General features: G+C 38.9%; 1 protein-coding gene across 1 annotated transcript in view; it reads left to right on the top strand.

Moving 5' to 3' along the window:
- The window catches only part of LOC149290638 (signal transducer and activator of transcription 4-like), a 50,976-nt gene extending 30,255 nt beyond the window's left edge, over positions 1 to 20,721 (top strand). Inside the window, exons 6-22 of the mRNA XM_089488437.1 lie at positions 1,125 to 1,210; positions 2,350 to 2,501; positions 2,774 to 2,932; positions 3,257 to 3,349; positions 3,887 to 3,946; positions 4,614 to 4,634; positions 4,723 to 4,816; positions 5,769 to 5,813; positions 7,608 to 7,691; positions 8,331 to 8,422; positions 9,702 to 9,844; positions 10,474 to 10,526; positions 12,942 to 13,036; positions 13,377 to 13,519; positions 14,857 to 15,042; positions 16,070 to 16,136; positions 20,604 to 20,721. Coding sequence (XP_089344563.1) covers positions 1,125 to 1,210; positions 2,350 to 2,501; positions 2,774 to 2,932; positions 3,257 to 3,349; positions 3,887 to 3,946; positions 4,614 to 4,634; positions 4,723 to 4,816; positions 5,769 to 5,813; positions 7,608 to 7,691; positions 8,331 to 8,422; positions 9,702 to 9,844; positions 10,474 to 10,526; positions 12,942 to 13,036; positions 13,377 to 13,519; positions 14,857 to 15,042; positions 16,070 to 16,136; positions 20,604 to 20,721 — 1,691 coding nt within the window. The remainder of the gene's footprint in view (positions 1 to 1,124; positions 1,211 to 2,349; positions 2,502 to 2,773; positions 2,933 to 3,256; positions 3,350 to 3,886; positions 3,947 to 4,613; positions 4,635 to 4,722; positions 4,817 to 5,768; positions 5,814 to 7,607; positions 7,692 to 8,330; positions 8,423 to 9,701; positions 9,845 to 10,473; positions 10,527 to 12,941; positions 13,037 to 13,376; positions 13,520 to 14,856; positions 15,043 to 16,069; positions 16,137 to 20,603) is intronic.
- Positions 20,722 to 26,724: the final 6,003 nt, after the last annotated feature.

Raw genomic sequence — 26,724 nt, 5'->3', positions numbered from 1 at the left:
AAGTTGTCTACGCGAATTGCGTAGACATCTACACACTGCCGCGGCTACACACCGGGGACCCAGAAGCTCCAGTAAGTGGGGGGGGGGGCGGGACCGGACAGGATGATCCAGGTTCCATGCAGCTGCGGGGGATCTGGATCTTAGTCGTCTCATAGTCAGACCTATTTGAGGTCTGATTATAAGACGACCCGATTATAAGACGAGGGGTATTTTTCAGAGCATTTGCTCTGAAAAAAACCTTGTCTTATAATCGAGCAAATACGGTATATCTTATTCACAAATGTATTCCCCAAAAGACATACTAGTCATGTGTATAGAGTGTGTATTTATTTAGAGATTACAGAAGAAGCAAAGGGCAGGAACTTAACAGTAACTGTTCCTACTCCAAACTTGCTCCAGGATTTTGATTTTTATGACACACTTGACATGTTATCAGTGAAGTACAATTTGCCTCTTGTAGTCATTTTTTTATGTGTTATTCCTATTTTAATAATTTAAGAGTCAAAGGGCCACTGTCATAGCTCAATCCAACCATAACTTATTGTGCTGGTCTGTTATTGTCTACCTAGTAAAGCAGGGCACCAAAATCACCTATTCGCCCAAAAATATTCACTTGCCAACATGCTTTATTGGCTAACTTTTTCATTTAAAGATATACTAATACATCCAAAGCAAATAATCAAGGACAATTATTAAAGGTGGGGCCTGTGACCTATATATTAATTCCATGCTAGAGTAACAAGCTATTAGTTTCCTTTTTATATTTTAATCACAGTGATGACTTTATTAGTTGATATTTAGTTTGTTTACTTTTAGATTAAATATGTAAATGCCGGTTGTAACATATTTCTTGGACTCTATCTGAGCCTTTAGTGTTAAATAGACTCTGCAACATTGTTTTTTCTCTGTAAAGCTATTGTCACAAATATCTTAGGAGGGGGCAGCAACCTAAAACATATAGCACAGAGGCAAGATGGCAGCTCCCACATACAGCATGAAACTAAACCCAGAGTTAATCTCTATAGTACTACTTAAGCAAAATGGAAAGAAATTATTGATTATTATGGTGTCTGTAGGAATAATCTGATAAGAGAAATGTTCTTATTGATGTTCTTTCATAACAGATATATGTGACAAGAATAATACTCTCATAGAACAAGAAAGTTTTACACTGCAACAAATGCTCAATACATTGGACCAAAAGAGGAAGGTCAGTAGATCTTTTTTTGACCAAGAAACCAAAAAATATTGTGAGTTATTCCTTTAAAAAGTTTTGTGTATGTAACTCCATGCCTTTGCTTTTTACCAATCAACTCATGTGTTCCTCCGTCCTGCTTAACCAAACCCATCTGTCAGGCTTCATGTTTTGTAAGCACCCCCAGTATGCATCCTGTACCCTGTATGTCTGTGCCTTGGTCTGTGTTCTCAGTTTCTAGTATTTATTCTGCTTCACCCTGTACCTCTGGTTTCTGCTTGCTACAGGTAAGCACCTTGGTTCTGTTTCCCCTGGTTTAGTTTTTGTGTTCTGTTTTTTAGTTTAGGGCTAGTGTTAGGACATACCTAATGTGAAGTACCATGGAGCGATGGCAAGCTTCCATCTTTTGGTCATTTTCACATGTTTTACATTAGTGCTCGGCCCTAGGATTAGACAGTATGTTTCTTTTCTATTTTTGTTTTATGCTTTCTGTATCCCTGTTCCTCCATTTGGTTTGTCAGGCTAAGGATCTTGAAGGTATTGCATGCACTTATCTTTGCTTTTGTACTGGATGCCTACTAACCTGTCTGCATACTGGGCTCCCACTCACAGCTTCCGACCACCCATGTGTCCTTACACGATCACTGATTGTTAGTATCTTTTATTTATATAGCTCCAACGCATCGCTTCATACAATACATATATTCAAGGGGTATGACAAAACTAGAATTGACAGACGAAGACGAACCGATACATTAGGTGGAGACAGCCCTGCTCGCAAACTTACAATCTTGCATTGTATCATTAATATAATGATGCCTGGCCCTCTCCCTTTGATTACCAATTGTATGTATGACTCCACTTATGAACAACACGGATTTAGGCCTCATGGTGTCACAAAAATACTATAATTTCCTAACATGCATAGATTTCTGATTTAACAATTAAAATTTTAAAAAAATCTTTCTGCATTCCCAATTTTTAACTTCCCCATATGTATGACCAATCATCTCAGTCTGTTATTTGGTTTTTTTTTATGTTTGCACAGAATACATTTTAACTAGAATATCTTTATGTTGGTTTGATTACACCTATAAATTAGACACTGTAAAAAGATTTGAAATGACTATAAATTTAGAATGTTTTCGTTACAGGAAGCGCTTCGGAAAATAACGCAGATTGTAAATGAAATTGATACTTTGATGAGTAATAAGTTGATGGAAGAACTGAGGGACTGGAAGAGGAGACAACAAATTGCATGCATTGGAGGGCCACTGCACAGCAGTCTTGATCAGTTTCAGAACTGGTAAATACATACCTAACTACATCAAAATCAAAACTACAATCTATCAAAATCAGAACTTCATTTTTTAACTAAGGATTTGGCTTTATATTTCAAATATTTAGGATAGGAAGCTCTGTGTTGCTATCTAGGTCTATTATTAGATATGAATTGGTGAAGGTGATAGTACCAAACCTTTTTAATTATGAGCGCCGCTTTTAAAACATGTTTTGTCAGCAAGGGGCCCTTGGTGTTGAACAATGATTCTTACTTAGATGTTTTTATTTTGTTTTAAGGTTCACACTTCTAGCAGAAAGTTTATTCCAATTACGAAGACAAATTCAGAAACTTGACGAGCTGTGGACAAAGGTTACATATGATGGTGATCCAATCCCCCAGCAGAAGCAATATTTGATGGAACGTGTGATTTTCCTACTCTTGAGCCTTTTTCAAAGGTACATATACCACTGTCTAACTACTCCTAAGTGTTGGCTTAGATCAAAAAATTACATTCACTAAATTCTGTACCATGTACTTTGATCTTTATATAACCGTGTTCTGCATGACTTAGGCATTAAAGCCTGCATACAGCTCGACGGCCAGCTGCATAGCTTTAATATTAATGTAACAGTGACAACATAGGAGATTGTGAGGGCAAATAATTAAATATATACCATATTTTTAAATCATTTTTTATCTGTTTCACTCATTCTCTTTTCAGAAAAGTTTATAGAACCTCTTTAAACTTTAAAATAATACACTGTGTTATTGTTTTGCAGCTCATTTATTGTGGAGAGGCAGCCATGCATGCCCACTCACCCACAGCGCCCTCTGGTGTTAAAAACTGAAATACAATTCACTGTTAAGTTAAGGTATGTGTAAACGCTAGCATGTATGTAAGCATGGCTCTTAGCATTTTATTGCTATAAAATAGATTTCAAATTAGTATTTAATACAGCAGGTATTAAAAGCAGGTGCATATCACACATCTTTCTATATCTGGTATTTGTTTATATTAAGTATTTGATTAATTACTGTAATTAGAAATGTTATTCCATTACAATAGATTGTCTAGGTATTCATGATGTCACCAGCACTTTTATCAGCCATATTTGACTTAATTTAAAGGTTCAATAAGACCAAAATGATCTACATTAAATGTATGCTATCTATTTCATAATGCAATAATAAAACTTAATTAATCACAGATGTATTTTTACAGCATCTGCATCAACAAGACAATATGATTGATGATTTATACCTAAAGATAATATTTCATTTAAATACAGCCCTGTGTAAATGTCAGGGGAGTCCTGGTTGAAAGACCATACAATGTAAACCAACCCATAATTCATAAAATAAGATGTAATCTCATACAATTTCATTATAAATGTAACCTTAATTTACAGGCTCCTAGTAAAACTCCCAGAGCTGAATTATCAGTTGCGTGTTAAAGCAACCATTGACAAGTAAGTAGTTATTTGTAAACAATCTGATGACCCTATCTAGTCTTGTTACATGTCAATTTAAATGTGTAAAGACAACAGGGATATGCAGATTCCATGTATATAATACATTTGTGAACATAATACATTTGTGTGCTCATCCCTGTTATTCTAAAACCATATGCTGACACACACACTCATGCTAACATCATACACTAACATACACATATTCTAACACCATGTGCTGATACATACACATGCTAACCATATGGTCAGACACACGTGATAACAGCACGTACTAACACCATGCACACTCTGCACCATACTGTGATACACACTCATTTACCACCATAAAAATGCACTCTGCAAACCCATACACTAACACACACTCACTCACTCTAAAACCAAACACTTACACAAATTATGAATTTATACGAAATATGAATTTTGTTTCCAAATGGACCAAAAACTAAACAAAATATTTGTTCTACTCATTCTTGGTTCATTTGCACACGTTTAATATAGAGTACATACAGTATATTTACCTGATATATATCTATAAGGACACATATACAGTATATACCTATTATATGTAAAAAATGAAGCAGAATTTGTTTAATTTCATTGTTAATATTTTCTTTTATTTTTATTGTATGCTTCTTAAAATAATATGTTATTTTTTTTAACCTAGGGATCCATCACAAAATTTAAGGTAAGGTATTGTAATTCTATTACCAGCATAAATAAATATAAACATAAAATGCACCTGTTCATAAAATACATATTGTGTTTCATTGCAGCAATCGTAAATTTTATCTCTTTGGAACACCTATCAAAGTTATGAGCATTGAAGAGTCTGCAAACGGAAGTCTTTCTGTGGAAATGAGACATTTGGTAGGTCCATTAACACATCCTGAGCTTAGATAACCTTCTCTGGGTGCTCTTAATATGTTGCAGACAGTGTTGTATTCTGGCCAAAGCTGTTATTTTCATGGTGGTGACAGCCCCTCTGCTGCAAAACCAGGGTTCCTGGCATGGCACTGCTCTATGGGCTGGTTAGTCTCCATAGTTACTCAGTCCTGCTCGTCTTTAAAGTTCAGTGTGGTGGGATATGATGTCTTATCATAGTTCTCAGCATAGAGGGTCAACCATTTTGCAGAAGTTCATGGGAGGTTATCTTCGGGCAAAATGGCGGGGCACCCCCCCTTTCCCAATCCTCCAATCAGGGAAGAGAATATCACTGGAACTCCACCATTTTGTGGAAGTTCACCAGGAGGTCATGTCCACGTAGATGGGGACAGAAAACATAGGTGATAGACACTTAAGAAGTTTCCAGAGAAAGTAGGGAGACATTCAGAGAGTGTGAGAGAGAGAGTGTAAATGAAAATGTTAGAGAATGTGAATGATAGTGTGAATGAATGAGCCCACAAATGTAATGCAAATTAAGAGGATTTTACTTAATTTTCATTCATTTTGTGGGGGTCTTGCCTCATTTTTAGGGATTCGTACAAATATGCAAATTGTTACATTTGCTCTTCGAATTAATCGGAATGCACACATCGAACTACTTTTCACTGTAGTAAAGGAACCACACAGGTTATTCTCTTTCCATTACATGGCCTTGGCGGCTCCAAGGGGAAAGCGCCTGTTTGTGTTGTCAAAGGTAGAACGGAACTGCCAGTGAGTTCCCATTGTCTTTCATTCCATATTATCCTCCCTCTAAGTGCTGCATCAATATCAGAAATCACATTTATACTGATGATGTTCATTTAAAACAAGATTAAGCAAACACTGAAAATTACTAGCCACTATTTTTATTTACTTATGTGGGGTTTTTTTTATATAGAAACCAAAAGAAAGCAAGTCAAGCAGTGGAAATAAAAGCCACGAGGTATGACAACCATGTTTTTACTTTTACATCTATGTTAATTGGGATGCATAATACATTGTTTTGGCTCCATGTACTGGAAAAGCAAAAAAACATGGTGCTTTACGTTGTTCTTGAGGTTGCTGTACATATGGTTTTTATTTACCTGGATAGTGAAATTGAAATCAGTGTGTATTAGTGTGTTTGTTCAGCAATACAGATTAGTCTTTTAAAAAATGGAAACGTTTCTTGCACTTAGAGCGGTGGAGTAGGTTCCAGGCATGTTGCATATTCACATACTACCCATTTACATAATATTATTATTGTGTTTTCACCTAGGGAATGGTTTCTTGTGATTGAGTAGCTTAAGGAAAAGTGTACCTTGCCATGCACAATGGAAAACTGTTTAATAGCATATTGCTTCTGTATTAATCTAACTTAACATTTTATGTAACCTTCATATAGATAGATGGTAAGTTACTGTTGTTGACATTGGCTGAAGAAATGTATCTCAGCTGTTATTTCTTTAACATTTTATAACTAGCTAAGGCCCTCTTTATTCTGTTGCTTTTTTAAATTGGAATTAGTGTCTGTGGATAAATAGTCAATTTTGTTAGCTCTCACGTTGATGCACTGAGCAGGCTAGATACTGAGCTATGAGGAGAGGATATAAAAGGATATAAAAAAATCTAAAGCCTTGAAAACGCCAGTCAATACTGTTCAATCACTTAATAAGAAGTGAAGAATTTGGGGATCTCTTAAAAGCAAGCCAAGGTCAAGTAGACCAAGAAAGATTTCAGCTACAACTGCCAGAAGAATTGAACAGAAAAACCCACAGGTAACCTCAGGATAAATACAGACAGTATGGTTGTTTCAAGAAGAACAATACGACGATACTTGAACAAAAATGAGATGCATGGCCGAGTTGCCAGAAAGAAGCATTTACTGTGCCAGCGCCACAAAAAAAAAAACGTGGTTACAATATGCCCGACAACATCTTGACATCCCTCACAGCTTCTGGCACACTGTAATTTGGAGTGACGAGACCAAAATAGAGCTTTATGGTCACAACCAGAAACTCTGTGTTTGGAGAGGGGTCAACGAGGCCTATAGCAAAAATAATACCATCCCCACCGTGAAACATGGTGATGGCTCAATGATGTTTTTGGGGGGGTGTGAGCTCTAAAGCATGTTATCAGAAAATACTGGAAGACAATTTGCATTCTTCTGCATGAAAGCTGTGCATGGGACACTCTTGGACTTTCCCGCATGACAGTGACCCTAAGCACAAGGCCAACTTGACCCTCCAGTAGTTACAGCAGGTTCTGGAGTGGCCATCACAGTCTCCTTAATATTATCGAGCCACTCTGAGGAGATCTCAAACGTGGGGTTCATGCAAGACAACCAAAGACTTTTCATGACCTGGAGGCATTTTGCCATGACAAATGGGCAGCTATACCACCTGTAAGAATGTGGGGCCTCATAGACAACCATTACAAAAGACTGCACTCTGTCATTGATACTAAAGGGGGCAATACACAATATTAAAAGCTAAGAGTATGCAGACTTTTGAACAAGGGTCATTTCATTTTTTTCTTTGTTTTGTTTTATGATTGTCGCATTCTGTTATAACCTACAGTTGAATATGAATCCCGTAAGAAATAAAAGAAACATGTTCTGCCTGCTCGGTTATGTTTTCTTTAAAAATGCTACATATATTAATAATTGGGTATGCAAACTTTTGATTACAATTGTGGGTGGGATAGGGTTTTGTATTCTTGTAGATTATCATTTAATTAAAAAGTACATTTTTTCTAGGGCTCTCACATGGTAACAGAAGAACTACATTCAATAAGTTTTGAAACTCAAGTATGCTTGTATGGATTAACTATGGATGTAGAAGTAAGTATTTATAGTAATTTTTAGTTCAATTGACAAGACATTTTTAATTGATTAATGTTTTCCTATATTGCTTTTTATTATAGTATAATTTGTGGTATTTATACATACTTTCATTTGTGCAATGGTATATTGCTAACATGCTTGGTTTTTTTAATTGTGGTATTTGTGCATAAACAGATGGTGGCCCCACACGTGTAATAATTCCCACTCACTTCTTATTACATTTTACCAGTAGTCCACAATCTCTGTGGTTTAACATGTAAAATGCCTTGAATTGTAAAGATGTCTTCAGCTCTAACTGGCAGAAATAGTAATATCCCTATAGCCAGTACAACAAGCCACCCCGGAAGCAGAGGGTGCCCTTGGATACATATTGCTGTACTCCCTTATGTTCAGCCACCATGAAGAAGTGGGTAAGACATGCACAATGAATGCCTGGTAGCAACTTCACCTCTTCTGACCCCGCTGTTGCTCTATTTGTTGAGTAAAAGTTTGGAGTTGCTGAGTAAATAAATGTCTTGTCTGCATATAGTTAGGAGATTTGTGCTGAGACTTATCAAGGTCCTAAGTGTTACTATTTGTTTCTTTGTTTGCTTGAATAATAGCTAAGGTCTGATTTCTTTCCCTTTGTTTGAATAGACCAACTCACTGCCTGTGGTGATGATTTCCAATGTAAGTCAGTTACCAAGTGCATGGGCTTCTATTATTTGGTACAACCTTTTTACAGCTGAGCCTCATATGTGGACACCAACACAACCTGTAAGTAGATTTCTCTGTGAAAACACATGTACTTGGCTATTGTTACTCAGATGTGGTTTCCTTCATGGTCTCCATCCACGGTACAATAAAAGTCACTTAAAAAAACAAGTCGCTATGTCTTAAAGGCACCTGGCACCTTTTAAGAAGTCTATGGAGGCTATGGTGAGCTGATGGAGCTTCCATAGTGTAAATAGGCCAATTAGGGAGACCTATGACCTCCCCTGAAACTGGCCCATTGAGGAATAACACCGGGGGGCTTGATTGCCTGAGAGGGGGATCTGCCCCATAATCAGGCCAGGATACATCACTGCCCTAAAGTACAATGACATAAACTCATTGTTTCAGATGAAAGAAATGCAGCTGTACACCACTGCCATGCACATAGCAGTTAAAGCTACTGTACATGACACCTAATGAGAACAATAGTGGAGGCTATCTAGAATGTGGTGCAGTCACCATAGTAACCCATAGAATCATACTACTGTTTGCCTCATTATCATGACTTTGCCCTAGAATTGCTCTCTCTCCATATATATATACCCCTACTGTTGTGGAAATACAGTTATGATAATTATGTAAAGATCACTTTAATATTATTTTTCATATATTGTATGCTTTTTTTAACCACTTTATCCATAATATCAAATTTACTTGTGTTAGCCCAGTGAGATTTTAAATCATCACAGTAGCTAGTCTCAGATTGTAATTTCCTGCTCAGTGGACCAAATATAGTTTTGTTACTCTTGGGTAAAGTAGGCTGAGCCAAAACAAGGGTACAAGGGTAGGGGCACACTAGATCATCTCAAAAGCCATGCCCCTGCACCATTTCCTGCCTTTCTCTACTTCCAGAAGTGGATGTGATGTACCAAGAGCCCTAGTTATGGCCCTGATAATAGGAATTTACTAGAAAATAGTCAATTTTTTTTAGAGGTAGCATTACCTATATAAAACAGCTCTCGGCTATATTGTTATTATTATTAGCATTAGCATTATTACATTTTCTGAGGATCAAATGTGTATACATACAGAAATATACTACTGTTCCAATGATGTTTAACTTGTGGAAATGTATACATAATCAACTTATCTCCCAGTTACATCTTAGACTGTAGCAGAAGCATTATAGAGTAAACATTTTCATAACCAATAGAATTGAATGATTAAAGAAAATAATTTTACTCTAAAAGCTCCTGTTCTTTATTTCCAGATGCACACACATTTATGTTTATATATGGGGTGTTATTTGTGTTTTCAGCAGAATCTTTCTTTCTTCGCTAACCCACCTTCAACCAATTTGAACCAGCTCCTGGAAGTGTTAAGCTGGCAGTTCTCATCTTATGTAGGACGGGGACTAAATTCTGAACAACTCGGCATGCTGGGAGAAAAACTTGTTGGTAAAAAGCCACTGAACAACACAAAAAAGAAAGAAAAACACACCTAATACCACTCCATATTTTAAAAACAAATAAATGTACCCTAATGTCTACCTATGTTTTTCTGATAGTCCTTGCTTCAATATTTAAGCAGATAAGACATTATATATACTGCCCTTTGTCACGTCACAAAGAGCAGAAGATCTTACCAAAATCATAAATTACGGTACTTTCAGACTCAATAAAGCTAACTAACTTCTCTATGTTCTTTTTTAGCTAGGGATTACCCTAATCCTTCATAAAGAGTGAGGTCTCTAATATGCTTAAAGCAGAACATTATAAAATATTTGGTCAAATTTTACAGTAAGATTTGTCAGAAAAAAAAGACAAACAAGGCCATACATACCATTAAAAAGCACAGACGTTATCAGAGCTTTACTTCTTCATCGGCAAACGTAGATGTAAAACAAACAAAATGGAGAAATTGGCATTGGCCTCTTAAGTTTCTGCAAAGGCTGTCTGAACCAATCAAGAAAAATGTGCATTTTAATCAAAAGAGAGCGATTACAAAACCAGAAATCTTGATAGGTGGTTTTGTGGTTAAAAACAATAGGCTTTTAGTGAACTGACATATGTTTTTTTTCTTACAGGACAGCCATTGAACAAAACTGACAATCAAATTTCCTGGGCTAGATTCTGTAAGGTATGCATTGTATTACTAGTTTAATTATACAGTCCATTAAATCATTTGTTTATTTGTATTAAAAAAACAAACAGTTATGGGCCTTTACATTGAATTGCTCACCAGAGATCTCCTTTATTCATCAGCTGCTGCTTTCCATATGTGTTCAAGGTATTGGAGCAGATTTGTAGTTGTCAGCTCCCTAGTACTCTAAAGATGCCTGTGGCATCATCAGTCTTTAGGTCAAGGAGAATTACTTGTATTTTTGATTAAGTACCATTTTAGACTGTTTAGACATAAACAATGTTCCCTCTAAGCAGGGACTTTGCAACCAGTGCACAACAGAAATTTATGTGCACACAAAAGGTTACTAGCTTATTTCTCCCCTTAACTCACCATCCTCAGACTCAGAGACCAAGGATGGGAAGGTAAGGGGAGACATATGTTCGCATGAATATGAAGGAGGCTGTACTAAGGGAAGGGTATGAAAATGATGGAGAAATAATGCTGGGTGGGCATGGAGTTAATGAGTTATGTAAGGGGGTATAAAGATGGAGGGGTTGCTTTTGATGCAATGTGGAGTGTAGGGGGTAGATGTTTTTGTGGTTGGAGGATAATGATTGTGGTAGGGGCTGTGCATGAATTATCTTAGGGGTCCTAAGCACAGTCTTCTAGGGAAATCAGAGTCAGAAACACCGGCTTGTAGCAAAAACAGTGCTTTATTTTGAACTGCTCAAACACAAAACCCCAAAACCAAATCATAAAAAGAAAAAACCTAGCTCCCGATTGGAGCCCTCTCTAACTATACTATGCGGGTCCAGACTGACCAGCCTAATCACTCACTAACCTGATATTCCAGCCAGACCCAGCTAAGCCAGGCTCTGTAAAACCTCCCCCAGACAGCACACAAAAGGTCCAGATAGGTAATGCCTCACCTGGCTCAGGGATGGTCTTCCTCAGGGTCTCTCCTTTCCCTTCTCCCCCCAACAGACTCTCTGATTATCACGCTCCATAGGAATCCCGGACCGGATCCTGCAGACTTCTAGCCTCTTGGAAAAGCTGGCATGGCTCTTCCACAGAGTGGGGGAACAGGTCATTGGCCCATCCTGCTCTCCAATTGCTCCAGGGACCCATATGTATGATATGCATAGCACCTGCGCCCAAATACCATGTTAATCATTTCCCTGGGGTTTACAGCCTCGCATTACATACATACACGTGTGCTTACTCCAACACACACTCATAACATACACATACAGGCATTGAACCCATTGAAAACAATGCATTTTGAGCCCGTACATGTACAGGTTTTGTCATTAAGGGGTTAAACATACAGCCACTGTAACATGCATTTACATTAAAGTTAATGGACATTGGGGGAACCTTCCTTGTTCTTTTATTTAATGGAACAACAATCTGAACAAAGTAGTTCAAACTTCAAAGTATAGAATAAAGTCCTAACTAAATATGTAACTTCATAGATTGCATTTATTATATTTAAACATTGCAATACAGTTTTATTAGCCATGAGAGCAGGGGCATACCTAGAGTATTTGGCACCTGGGGTGGATGATATATTTGTGACACACTCACACTCTCATCAGCACTCAATCTCTCGTTCTATCACCCTCACTGTAGAGGCCAGAATAAGCAAGACTGATTCACAGAGAAAAAGAGGTGCAGAAATACTTCTTTCTCCTCATATCCATTTTCATTATTCTGGCCTCTTGGAGTCCCTCCGCAAAAGGGCGAAGCCATGGGTAGAGCCCTTTTTACCGAAGTGCCCTGTGAGGACTTCTTTCTAAAAAATAAATAGGAAAAAAGGAGACGCTAGGGGAATTGGATAAAGAAGGAAGACCAAAGACAGAATAACAAGAAGAAGCAAGAGAAGAAGTGGAGCTACAGGAAAGGAGAAAGGGACGCGGAAAGCGGTCGGGAGAGGAGCTAGGGGGACAAGAGATGTCTGGAAGACAGTGCACTAGTGTGGCACCCTGTGATGATTGGCACTCGGGTTGCGCCCCCCCCAAAGTACACCACTGCATGAGTGAGAGACTGTTTCAAAATTATCTTGAAACTATTTCAGGTCTACATTTGTACAACATTCCTATACCTTTCTTAAGTGTCAACCAATTATGATTCTGAACTCTTTTTGCATCTGTGATAATCCAACTGTTTAAATCCTAGTTATCTGTTTTGCCAATGTACTTAACCAGGCTTTTTTGCTTTTTATGCTTTAGCATATCCTTAAGGATGCACACATCTTTTCACCTGTTAAGAACAAGGGAAAATCAAACATTTTGGGATAGACATAAAATATAATCGACAATTGAGACCCATTTTGTAATTCGGATTAGGCAAGATTGATTGTCTGAATGGTTTTCTAACATCTATTTTTTCAGCGAAATATTTCTGATCCATTGCTGTTATTATTTGCAGGAACACTTACCTGGAAATACATTTTCATTTTGGGCATGGCTTGAAGCAATACTAGAACTGATCAAGAAACACCTTCTTGCAATTTGGATTGATGGGTAGTTTTTTCCTCAGAAGATTACTCACTTGTGCACGGGAAAACACATTGTATCCTGGGGGAATTTACTTATTGCTATAGTAAATGTATCTGCTTTACGTTTGCATGAAGAGATGTTCTTTAAGTATTAGTTTATTTTCAAACAGAATGGGAAGCTGACACAAACACAATTTTTGCTTTATTTTACTTATTTGTTCCTTTGATAATAGTTTGTATTATGTTCAAGTTAACTATGTGAATTCATAATTGGACTTGCAAGCATATATGACATTTAATTATATATCACCAGTAGATTCCATAGTATAAAACGTTTTTATAAGCTATTCTGTTCTCTGTTTCAGGTTCATTATTGGATTTGTAAGCAAAGAGAGAGAGAGAATCTTATTAAAGGACAAGATGCCTGGGACTTTTCTTCTGAGATTCAGTGAAAGTCATCTAGGGAGTATTACATTTACATGGGTATTTCATTCGGAAAGTGGTGAGTGTAAACTTAAATCATTATATTTCTAATCATTGTGGACAACATGCTTTTACTGAAGGCAGTCCACTCCCCACTCTCGCCTGCTGAAGTTGTACCACATCCCTCAACTCCTCACATTTCATGGCAGATTGGACTGCTTCAAGCGACCAGTCATTAGCAGGAAAGTGCTACTGTTGAAATAAACATAAGCACTTTCTGTTCATATGCATTGGGGGGGGTCTCATTAGAACCCCTGGAAATCATACACGAGCCAGCTCTAAAGAGACACCTGTAGAGGAATAACATATTACAGTGTCATGATTTATACAACTAAAATAAAGCCAACATGGAGAAGCCATGTGTGAAAAACTAAGTATACCTCATGATTCAATAACTTGTTGAACCATCTTTAGCAGCAATAACTTGAAGGTATTCATTTTCTGTATGAAGGTATTCATTTTCAGTCTCTCGCATTGTTGTGGAGGAATGTTGTCCCACTCTTCTTTACAACGTTGCTTCAGTTCATTGGGGTTTGTGGCCATTTGCTTATGCACTTCTTTATTATGGTCCCACCACAGCATTTCAATTGGATTGAGGTCTGGACTTTGACAGGGTAACACCTTGATTCTTTTAATTTCAGCCATTCTGTTGTAGATTTGCTGGTGTGCTTGGGATCATTGTCCTGTTGCATGACCCAAGCTTTAGCTGCAGGACAGATGGCCTCACATTTGACTCTAGAATACTTTGGTATATAGAGGAGTTCATGGTCAACTCAATGACTGCAAGGTTGCCAGGTCCTTTGGCTGCAAAACAAGATTGATGGACAGCAAAAATCGCTTCTCTAAAAGCATTGCTGGTGTCTTTCATGCTTGGCATTGTGTTAACACACACCTGAATGCTCCAGCCCAGCAAACTGCTAAAACGTCTGCTTTTATAGAGGTGGTCACACTTGCTGATGATCAAACAATCAAGGGCATTTGATTAGCAGCACCCGTCTGCTACTTAGCATCTTAATTCATATTGAATAAGTAAGGGTGTACTTAGTTTTTCACACATGGCCTCTCTGTTTTGGCTTTTTATTTTGTTGAATAAATCATGGCATGGTGTAATATGTCATGTGTTGTTGTTCGTCTGAGGTTGTATTCACCTAATTTTTAGACCTACTAAGGAACAGATTATTGTTATTATGTCCTGGTATGTAAAAGAGGGTGTACTTTTCTTTTTCACACAACTTTATGTCCTGAAAGGACATCATCCATAGCTACAGCCTAAACAAAAAACAAATCATCAAATCCATGTTCATGGTTCTATGTTTGGTGCGATTTGTATATTTACTTTCTCTTTTGTTTACATAACAGAAGTAAGATTCCACTCAGTGGAACCATACAATAAGGGACGATTAAATGCTCTTCCTTTTGCGGATATTCTCCGAAATTACAAAGTCATAGAGGCTGAGAATGCTCCTGAAAACCCACTGAAATATCTGTATCCAGACATCCCAAAAGACAAAGCTTTTGGAAAACATTACAATAGCCAGGAGACTGAAGGTAGGTCACTAAGGATATATATATATATATATACAAGCTCCCGAAAGCTTGTCATTCCAAAATTCTGTTAGTCCAATAAAAAAGCTATTATCACAAGATACTTAATCCATCTGTTATTTGATATTGACACCACTGGACTAATACGGCTACAACCTCTACTCTATATATATATATATTGGTTATATAGTGGTAACTTGTTAAGGGGTTCATTTCTCTAATATCCACCATTTAAATAATTATTAGGGCCCTTTATCTTCTTCTGACTGGTTGGTAGCAGTGGCGGAACTACCGGGGTCGCGACTGCAACCGGGCCCTGGAGTTCTGCCAGTCAGGTGGGCCCAAGGGGTGCCAAGCGGTCGTTTTCAGCAACTGCTCAGCGCCCCTCTGTCTCCTCTGCTCCCTGCCGCCGCCTGCCTCAGTGCTGCCCTGACTGCAGTGGTGGGAGCGTGAGGTGTCTGTCTCGGGTGCCTCGGGCATTTGACGTCATGAAGCCATGCGCACCTCGAGAGAGCAGCGAGACAGAGGCCTCGCGCCCCCACCACAGGACTGCACGGTAAGTGACCTAAAAAGGGGGGTAGGGAGAAGGTAGATAGTGAGAAGGGGGAGGAGAGGGTAGATAGTGAGAAGGGGGAGGAGAGGGTAGATAGTGAGAAGGGGAGGAGAGGGTAGATAGTGAGAAGGGGGGTAGGGAGAGGACAGGGAGAGGGTAGATAGTGAGAAGGGGGTAGGGAGAGGGTAGATAGTGAGAAGGGGGTAGGGAGAGGTTAGATAGTGAAAAGGGGGGGTAGGGAGAGGGTAGATAGTGAGAAGGGGTAGGGAGAGGGTAGATGGTGAGAAGGGGGGGTAGGGAGAGGGAGTAGATAGCCTGAGATGGGTTGGGGGCAGATGGGGTGGGGGGGCCCTTAACAGATTCTCGCACGCCCTGAGGCTTCTAGTTACGCCCCTGGTTGGTAGGATTTGGTAATTTATAAATATATTAATTCTTGTATTGAAACTTCATGTATTATTTCTTTTTTTTTGCTCCTAGCATCAAGACCCACAGAAAATAGAGACAAAGGTTATGTTCCATCAGTTTTCGTTCCCATGTCCACACTGTAAGTGAATAGCACCCGCTCATAACATGCATAAACATGTCTGTACTTCATATTAGGATCAAAAGGCATTCTGATTCAAATATGCCAGATTAATTGTCAGAGTATATTTTTTTATTTGTGGTTTATAATAGAAACATTTATGTATAACAAGTGTTTCTAGTGCAATTTAAGAGTAGTCTTATTTACCAATGTATTATCTGCCTAGATTCAAGGGAGCAGCAGACCTCCTGCTGCAAAACCAGGGGAAGATCACCCTCTTGGGCAATCAGCCCCTCTAGCGTGTTAATGCTCAATAGGCCTGTTACAGGGGAGATCTCTGATCAGAGCCAGCACGGGCCTCTGTAGTCTGTATTCAAAGATGTGGCACACCTTTGAGACACAAAGTGCCAGGATATGATTTCATATCCAGTAGCTCGATAGTAAGGATGGTGGTTACTAAGGGGGCTTAGAACAGCCCCAGAGGTAAATGTATTTCTGTTATCACCATAGCAAAACATTGCATAATGTCCTGGTAATATGTTTCTTACATTAGTAGTTATGGTGATGTGACTCATTTACAGCAGAATCACTGCCATAGTACCAGAAATGTACCACCAGCTGGGCTGCCTCATTAGGCTTAGTTTCCACATGTGAACATCTGTGTTGTCCAATTCCATCTCTTCTTTCATATCTAAATCTGCCCGCTTCCTTTTATTCCTTCTGTTCCCCTTGCCCTGCTTTGTACTGGCTACCTGGAAAATAGGCGTTGCATGGACATGAACTCCATGGGACCCCCTTACTTGAGCCAGTAAAATCCGCAGGCTTGAGCCATATGTGTAATCTCTTGTTGTGACACCCGTCTTAATAATGCAATCTCTTGCAACTGGACCATTTCACCCTGTGGGATCCCAGGCAAAATGACCAGCTAATGGAGTCCTCATGGATGCTTTATTGGTTTATTGGTTTTGCCTTTATGTAGTGCCAGCTGCCATTTCTATGGGGATCCCTGTTCTGCCCCAATTTCCAAGCCATCATTGCTCCTTACTTCTTCAGTCCAACAAGATTTTGTGATACCTACTAAACGACTCCAGTCGGTTCCAAGAAGTACTAAGTGTCTGCATATCTTTGTTTATTGTTATGCCATCTGTTACTTTCATCCGACCATGCATGTATGTTCTGCCCCTTTCTAAACATCTGTGAATCAACAACAACAAGCATTTATATAACCCAGTGGGACTCAAAGCGCTTTACAGGGGTAAACATATCTATTAACGTTATGTAGTTATATAATTGGACATTAATGGGGAACAATACAAGTGAATTAGCTGAATGCATGGGAGATGAGTCTTAAGTCTTTTATTTAAAAGTTTCTAAAGTTGAGGCCTCTCTGACGGAATGTGGAAGAGAGTTCTGAAATGTTGAAGCAGCATGACTGAATGTGCTGGAGCTTGATTTTGTTCACTAAAAGAAGAGATAGATGTGTAGAAAGAAGGGGCCGGGTTGGGATGTAGGGTGATAATAGCTATTTACTGCTTTAAATGCCAACAAGCCTATTTTAAAATAGATTCTCCATTTAAGAGAGCAGAGAATAGGTGTGATATGGCATAAGCAAGGCTGATTTGTTAATAGTCTGGCTGTTGCATTTTGGGCCATCTGTAGGTGATAAAATTCCTTTTCTGGGAGGCCTAGGTATAGTGCGTTGAAGTGATCCAGACGATATGTCACCAAACACGGATTAGGGTGTCTTTTTCCTCTGGTGGGATTATATGCTTTATCCTGACTATGATTCTCAGGTGAAAGAAGGAAGATTTTGTTTAAGTGACAAACCACTGTCATGCACCACTCCAAGGTTTCGGATTAAATAGGATTTGCCAAGTTATCCTTTTTCCTCCTTTTTACACCAGGACTTCTGTCATGTCAGGGTTTACTTTTGCCCATCTGCTAAGCATCTGTTGATTAGAGATGTTGAATCCTTAGTTCCTGGTGCAAAGGAAAGATAATGTTTCATATCATCTGCATAATCCACATAGCAGTGATATCTTAAACAGTGACTAATTATGTCCCTCCAGTGGCAGTATATATATGGAAAATAGAGTGGGAGATAGAATAGATCCCTGTGGTATTCCACACGTTAGTAGTGTGGGAGCTGAAGAGCATATTCCTGACGACACGCTGTTATCTCCCTGTAAGGAATAATTTAGAACATTAGAACTGTACCTCCCAGACTGCATAGGTATTGTAGGGGCTCCGTTAGTATCTGATGATTAATAGTGTAAAATGCAGATCTTAAATAATTAGTATGAAGTAATCACTTTTGTCTCTTGCCATCAGGAGATCATTTAGAACATCTTTCGACATGATTGGGAAGATGTTTTTTCTTGAGAGATGGGCCTCAAGTTGAATTAACACACATTTTTCAATTATTTTTCCCAGAAAAGGGAGGTTGGAGAAAGGCCTAAAGTTCAAGAATACAGTCTGGGTCTAAGGAAGGTTTTTTAGAAGAAGTCTCACCTCTCCATCACACTTCAATTTTGTCTTGTGTGTCCCATATGTTAGTGTTTAGCTACTGTTTTTCTCTTTTGATCTACACCCTATCTCACCTTGTTCCTTTTGGAGGGTGTGTGTAAGAAATCATTTGCATAATTTCTTACAGTGTGTGGGTCTTGGCGCCATACTCCTTCCCCTGTTGTGCCTTCCTTGTTCAACCTGCCTCTTTGTACCGTATTTGCGGTTTATAAGACGACCCCCAAAATCAAAATATTAATTTAGGAAAAAACCAAAAAGCCTGAATATAAGACTACCCTATAGGAAAAAAGTTTTACTAGTAAATATTAATTCATGTAAACTATTTTTTCATATTTAATAAAAGCTATGATTGAGAAAAATATATATTTTCTTATTTCATTTTATTTGCCAACCTGCCCCCCCCAGTTATGCACATCTGCCCCCAGGCTTGCCACTCTACCCCCAGAAATGCCTTATACCCCCCTATTTGCCACTCTGCCCCATGATGTGCCTTTTAACCCTCTATATGCCACTCTGCCTCCAGAAATGTCTTATACCCTCCTATATGCCACTGTGCCCCATGATATGCCTTTTAACCCCCTATATGCCCCTCTGCCCCATGATATGCCTTATACCCCTATATGCCACTCTGGCATATAGGGGGTTAAAAGGCAAATCATGGGGCTGAGTGGCATATAGGGGGTTAAAATGCATTTCTGGAGGTATATATATATAACTGCTAACAGCAATCACACTCCTATCAAGCCAAGGCAGCCAGTACATGCTGGAACCTGGGGATGATAGGAGTGTGAGTACAGCCTTCCTATGCCATGCTACCACCACAACCCCTCCTTACACATCTATGCTATCACACATACACTCATTCACAAACATTTAAATACTCATTCATTCCATTAATCACACATACTTGCTCAAAACCCCGCCCCCCTTACCTGAACTGCAGATCTCCCACTCGCAGACTTCTGCAGGGGCCCGGCTGTGCGAGCAACTTCTCTGGCCCCGCCCCCAGAGGAAGGAGGGGGGAGGTAGAGTTATGTTAGGATGCTGCTAGCTTCCTGTTCTCCTGCTGCTAGTAGCAGAGACGCTCCTCGCGACCAAAGCCCGGTAAGCAGCATGGCCCCAGCAGACATTTTTTTGAGGTCTGATTAGAAGACGACCTCTATTGTAAAACGAGGGGTATTTTTCAGAGCATTTGCTCTGGAAAAAACCTCGTCTTATAATCGAGCAAATACGGTATTTATTCTCTTTGGCTCCAACTATGTTCCTGTAAGTTCATCTGAGTAACCAGCTCCTCATTGCTTCCATAGTTTTGTCTTGTTTGTTTATTTGTCAAGGATTTGTGGTCTAGTGCCCTTCTTGAGGATGTTGTTTGTTCTTCACTCAGGACTACCTTATTTAGTCCATGCATGTTTCTTACTTCACCAGAGGTTGCTATTAAGAGGCTGGCACTGTCAGTGCAATTCTACTTTTGCCAATCACCGGTGTGCATGCATGCATGCAAACTTTGGTAGACAGGGTGCCGTTGTTCCTGCAGTGCTCCCATTCTATGGAGCCAAAGTATCATGTGTTCAGAGACCTTGGTGCTCCACCCTGTGGTTGCCTTGTCCCAGGCCATCTCAATATCTGAGCCTCACTTTCGAATCCCTGACACATAAACAGTACAGCTTTGGTGAAAATGATATCATAACTATATCATGTATACTCATATTTTACTTGTTTATGCTGACATACAGAAAAGCAGCTTTGTGTGTCATCACCAGAATACTATATGGGGCATTTCAATACCAGGTTCCTTTGAATCGGTTTTTTTCGCCTTATTAGGCTTCCTTTCATTCTTAAGTCCTGTGTTGTCTTTTTACTTGCTAGTTTTAGGCTTACATTACACACGTACACCAAGGTTCTTAAACACAGTATAGAATGAATACAGATTATAACATTATATTTTTGTTTACCATTTCCCAGCCCATCAAGTGGTACATCTCCACCTCCTTCTCCACTGGACCTTCCTATGTCTCCAAGCGTATTAGCAGCCCTACATGAGCACCTCACCCCAAAAGAAATAGAAATGGCTGTAAGTTAAGCCTTCTGACTTTGTTACTATAAAAAAATGTTTTCCACAATGTACATGACAATGACAGAAAGGATGCCATTTTTGTTTTGACCATTCCTGGATTCCTATTGCAAAGCATTTCCTTGTCCCTACTTTCAACCCCTCCCATTTCTCCACATTCTGTAGTCTGTTATTTTTCCCTTCATGTACAATTAAATAGCTCAGCTCATTTATCTGCCCTTGAAGCTGCTCGACAACAACAGTTCTGCTATAAGCAAAGTTTCAAGGTGGACTTCAAGTGCACCCCCTTTGATCTTTTTTCCCTTGTACTGGCCACTTATGTTCAATAATGCATTGCTATTTACCAAGACTCCATAGAAGACAAATGAAAGCACAGAGATGATTCATTTGACTGTCAACAGCTAGAGAACAGAGAGTCAGCCGAGAAGATGCCGTATAGGGAATCATTTCCACCAAGCTGTGAGTTGTAGTTGACTTATGATGAATTAAAACTACACACCTCATGTGCTTAATTAGGTATGACTTATCTGTCTTTGCCAAGTTGTCCCTGCATAATCCGTAGAGTTTGATTCTTAGTAGAGTGCCAGATCAGCCTTTCATTATAAATGGAAATTGGTGAAAATAATTCACCTCAACTAATTGGCTTAGTGAATAAGTCATGCGGTAAAATGTACCATAAAATCTTAGTTATAGCACATATCCAGGAACATTTTACATCCTCATATTTTTGTACATGTGCAAAATATACAGTGTAAAATCTATTATATATATAGCAAGTAACACTGTAAGTCCTAGGGCAATGATTTGTTTGGATTTTCTGCATTGGTACTGTACAAATCATGTATATGGGTCCCTGATGTAAAGCAACTGGAGAGCAGGGTGCTCCATCCCCCTTCATATCGAAAAGACCATGCCAAATTTTGAATGTCCAGTCTGGGATTTTCACAAGGAATGCAACAGATGCAGGACATGGACATTTAAACCCATTGACGCTTCACAATCAGGGAGACTGTTAAGGGCAGAGGAAGTTCCCCTGTGCTCTCAGGGCAGGGAGAGGAGCTGAAGAAAGATCCCCAAGATAAGTTTGGTATTACCTGCGTGGATTTGAGAGTGCTGTCTGGGGAAGGTTCTCCAGACCCTGGTTTAGCTGGGTCTAGTAGGGAGAATAAGAGAGTTTTTAGTCTGGTCAGCCTGGACCAGCAAAATATGGGTGAGAGAGGGCTCCGACTGGGAACTAGGTTTTCATTTTATTATTTTGCTGTAATTATGTTCCTAAGCCTTATTGCCCTAGAAGACCCTGCTCAAGATCCTTGGAAGTGACATTTATGGCCCTTAGCTATAGCATTCTACACAATTTATATTGTAGTTTTTTATTAGACTACTGCGGGTACATCTAAATATTTCTTTTGAGTTTACAAATTGTGTACCACCACTTACAAAATAGAATGCAAACATATAAAAATATCATATAAGAGCTTAGATGTCCGTGCGTTATTGTTTTGAAAATGAATTTGTATGCTTTAAAACATAATAATCCTATACTGACAAATGCGTGTCTTGGAGTAATATCTGTTTTCCTTAATATGACAGATTTCTTTTTAATTTGCATTCTAGATGAATTCATCCTGATCAGCTGATGGCAGAATTTCAAACTCTACAGAAGCAAAACTTTACATTATCAACACCTAAACACTTCCCAATTCTTGTAAATATCGTATCCTGCCAGCCACATTTGACATACATTGATGTGCGTAGTTCTGTAGAGCTGATACTCACACAAAAGCAAAAATATCTGACCTCCTAGGAAATGAGGATGCTGGGGGATTCAAGTGCCAAAGAAGAATACATGGAATGCATAATCTGTGATCTCAGAACTGGAATAATAAAATAAGGGGCTGACAAGTAGATATATATTACATAATATATCATAATCTACATGGAAAATATCATACAAATACTGTATGTCAATGGTAGTATCTGGTTAAAACGGTGGTTCTGATGGAAAGCCAATTGAATGCATAAAAAAGAGAATAATATCCATAAGAAAGATGAATAGATAATGTTCTGCTAACATGAAGAAGAACATTTCTTATTACAAGTAATGCTATTTGAAATTATTATTGTTATTACTGTTATTTATAGTTCCATATAGCACCATAATATTCTGCAACCCAGTACAGTGGGTAAATAGTGCATAACAAGTAGTGCATCACATAAAAATGTGAACTTGCAGTAAACAAGCTTACAGTCTACAAGATTCTGGCTCAGTTATTGACAGGACTCATTATACTCCTTGAATCATTTTGGGGAGTATTAATCCAGGGATTTGAGACCACAAAACAAAATTGATGTTTTTGTGGTTGTCTTTTTATTTTGCTTTTTTTTTTAAAAGGGGCAATTAATAACAGTCTCCACCCAGGTTCTTTTAGGAATCTGATAGGACAGTGATTTTAAGATTTTTGTTTGTATAATTACACTCACATTTACATAGATAGAATATTTTAAAAATATAAAATTAGTAATATGTACCTGTTATTATAGGTTTTGAACAATCCAAAGGGCTTCCCTTGTAACCTAGGGTTCCATTGTCTCAACTACTAGTAGTAAAATAGGTCACTTTACTATCAGTAAAATGTAACTTATTTACAAAGCAGTAATGGCAACTTCATTTAAAACCTCACCATGCTTCACTTTTATTTGAATTACCGTATTTGCTCAATTATAAGACCCACAAAAATTTGAATATTAATTTAGGAAAAAAAGAAAGCCTGAATATAAGACTACTCTATAGGAAACAAAGTTTTTACTACTAAATATTAATTCACATGTAAACTATTTTTTCATATTTAATAAAAACTATGATTGATAAAAAATATTTTTTTGTTTTTATTTCTTTTTATTTGCTACTCTGCCCCAGTTATGCACATCTGTCCCCCAGATATGCCTTATACCCCCTTATATGTCACTCAGCCTCCCTAATAAGCCACTCTGACCCACATATGCCTTTTAACCCCCCTATTTGCCACTCTGCCCCCAGATATCCCTTATACACCCATATATGCCACTCTGCCTCCCTGACAAGCCTTTTAACCCCCTATTTGCCACTCCCCCAGATATGCTTTTTAACCCCCTATGTGCCACTCTGCCTCCAGAAAATCATTATACCCCCCATGCCACTCTTACCCCCCAACTTACCAGTGCATCCCTAGACTTGTCCCCCGTGCTTCAGACTCCCTGGTGTCTAGTGCGCCTTCATAGAAGTCCCAGCGGAAGTGCAGGCAGCAGTGGAGGTTGTCTGCGCGAATCGCACAGACGCCCTCTCTCTGCCAGAGAGAAGGCATTTGCTCTGTCCAACTAGGCTACTGTGCAATAACTCCTGAACTCCATCTTTGGGTGCTCTGGGTCATTACAGTCATCTGTATGGACCCAGTTCCTGACATGCAGCTTGATCCTTCTCCCTCCTAGCAGATTCAGAACTGGCTCAATCCAGCTAGAGCCCCTCCTACAGCTCCTGGCTGCCATGTGAGTGCAAACTCAGGAACATTCCCTTTGCTGGTTACTCACAGTGCACCGTTGTGGACCAGGTGTACAGATTGTCGGTAAGGCATGGTGATTAATCAGCAGTCATAGTCCACATTGGTACTAAGGACAAACTCTGTGGCAGGTGGGGGGGTCTTAGGGCATTGGGTGGCAAACTTAGGGAAAGGACCTCCAAGGTAATATTTTCAGAAACCACATGCTACACTAGGGAGGTGTTGAGAGTTTAGGAAGATAAATGTGTGGCTGCAAAAAGTACTGTAGGAAGGAGGGATATGGGTTTTTAGAGAACTGGGAAGACCTTGGCATTAAAGGCTTTGGGAAATTGGGAAAGGAATGGTGGGATCAGCTTACAGTAAAAGCTGAACCACTACATGTACAACAGGTTTGAGAGTGATGTGTACAAATGCCCACAGTTTAGGGAATAAAATCCCTGCAATTACTGCATTGGTAAATGATAGCTTGGATTTAGTGGTGGTTACTAAGACCTAGTATAATGATCAAAATGACTGGGATGTTGCAATACCAGGATACAAGTGATACGGAAGTTATACAGAATACAAGTTATAGAGAAAGGTAGGGATGATGGAAAAAGAGGAGGGGTTGCACTTTATGTAATATAAAATAGCTTTAAGATTATTCTTATAAAATGTAATGAGAATTTAGAGATAGTTTGGTTAACTTTAGAACTTGGTAAGTGGTTGTTCGGATTGAGGTGATATATATAGAAAGATTATCAGAATTGGGGTTATTTAGTTTGGAAAAAAGACGGCTTAGGGGGGACTTAATAACTATGTATAAATATATAAGGGGACAGTACAGAGATCACTCCCAGGACCTATTTATACCCAGGACTGTATCTATAACAAGGGGACATCCTCTACGGCTGGAGGAAAGAAGGTTTCTACACCAGCACAGACGGGGGTTCTTTACAGTAAGAGCGGTGAGATTATGGAACTCTCTGCCAGAGGAAGTGGTGATGGTAAACTCAATAAAAGAGTTCAAAAGGAGCCTGGACGTGTTTCTTGAAAGCAATAATATTACAAGTTATGGATATTAGATTAATAGGGACAGAACGTTGATCCAGGGATTTATTCTGATTGCCATATTTGGAGTCGGGAAGGAATTTTCCCCCTGGTATGGGGCAATTGGCATCTGCTTCATAAGGGTTTTTTGCCTTCCTCTGGATCAACACAGTAGGGACACAATATGTATATAGGTTGAACTTGATGGACTTTGGTCTTTTTTCAACCTTATGAACTATGTTACTATATATACCCCATGAACATGCAGAGGAGCTTGAAGAAGAAATTATTAAGATGTCAATAAAAGCTTAGGTTAATGGGGTCTTTAATCTACCTGATGTAGACTGGAAACACCACACAACGAGGTCAGCCAAGAGTAGAAATATATGTCTTTGGTAGATAAGCCAATAAGGATGGATGGATGGATGGATGGATGGAGTGCTGGATTTAGTATTTACGTATGTAGACTTGATTTCAGATGTCACTTTAGGGGAGTGTTTGGACTCCAGTTATTATCAATTAGTGTTGTTTAATAAAAAAAGAGGTTGCCTTGAGCCACATATAATGATGAGATTTATGCTGTACCACCATTATGTCACATAATGCAAAAACCTACATGAGAAATAAACATAAAAGTGCTTAAAATGAGTAAATGTTTCCCTTAGAGTCAGCCTTATAATAACAGAAAGGCAAAATAAATAAAGAGCTCTTATTTTTTGTTTTAAATGTGCACAAAATTTAAGAATTGATTTTCACTTCAGAATTCATTTCATTTTTAGAATTGTATTAGGTGTTCTTTGTGTTTGCTGCATCTGACATCAGTACTTTTAATTCTGGTTTAACTATGGTATTTTGATATTCACTTCTAGTAATTAACAAATTTGAAAACTAATCTCCACCTTCACAAGAATGCTTGCCCTACACATAGGAGTTAAGAAGATAGAGCACAGTTTTCTTGTCTCAGAGGATTGTTTTGTTGCACTTTTGGGAAGGGATGTACCATATTGGCCCAATTATAGTCCGCACCCTAATAGACATTAGTGGAATGGTAACACAGTATTTTATCTAATGAACAGGAATACATGTACTGTACCATGTTTGTGTATCTATTATGCAGTTAGTCAGCATATGTTATATACAAACAGAAACTTGGAAAATCAATCGCCATTTAATTCATAATGCACCCTACTTATAGATATGCCACTCTGCCCCCAGATATGCCACTCCGCTACCCAGATATGCTTTATATCCCCAGATATGCCACTCTGCCCCCCTGACAGGGGCATAACTAGAAGCCTCAGGGCCCGGTACGAGAATCTGTTAAGGGCCCCCCACCCCCAACCCAATCTACCCCCTTCTCACACCATCTACCCCCTTCTCACACTATCTACCCCTTCTCCCCCCCTTCTCAGGCTATCTACCCCCTCTCCCTCCCATCTCACTATGTACC

The sequence above is a fragment of the Sceloporus occidentalis genome, unplaced genomic scaffold, assembly GCF_023333645.1.
Source record: "Sceloporus occidentalis isolate IW3139 unplaced genomic scaffold, rSceOcc1.0.p SCAF_38, whole genome shotgun sequence".
NCBI classification, from domain to species: domain Eukaryota; kingdom Metazoa; phylum Chordata; class Lepidosauria; order Squamata; family Phrynosomatidae; genus Sceloporus; species Sceloporus occidentalis.
The sequence above is the reverse complement of the archived record's forward strand: the minus strand, read 5'-3'. Positions and strand labels throughout refer to the sequence as shown.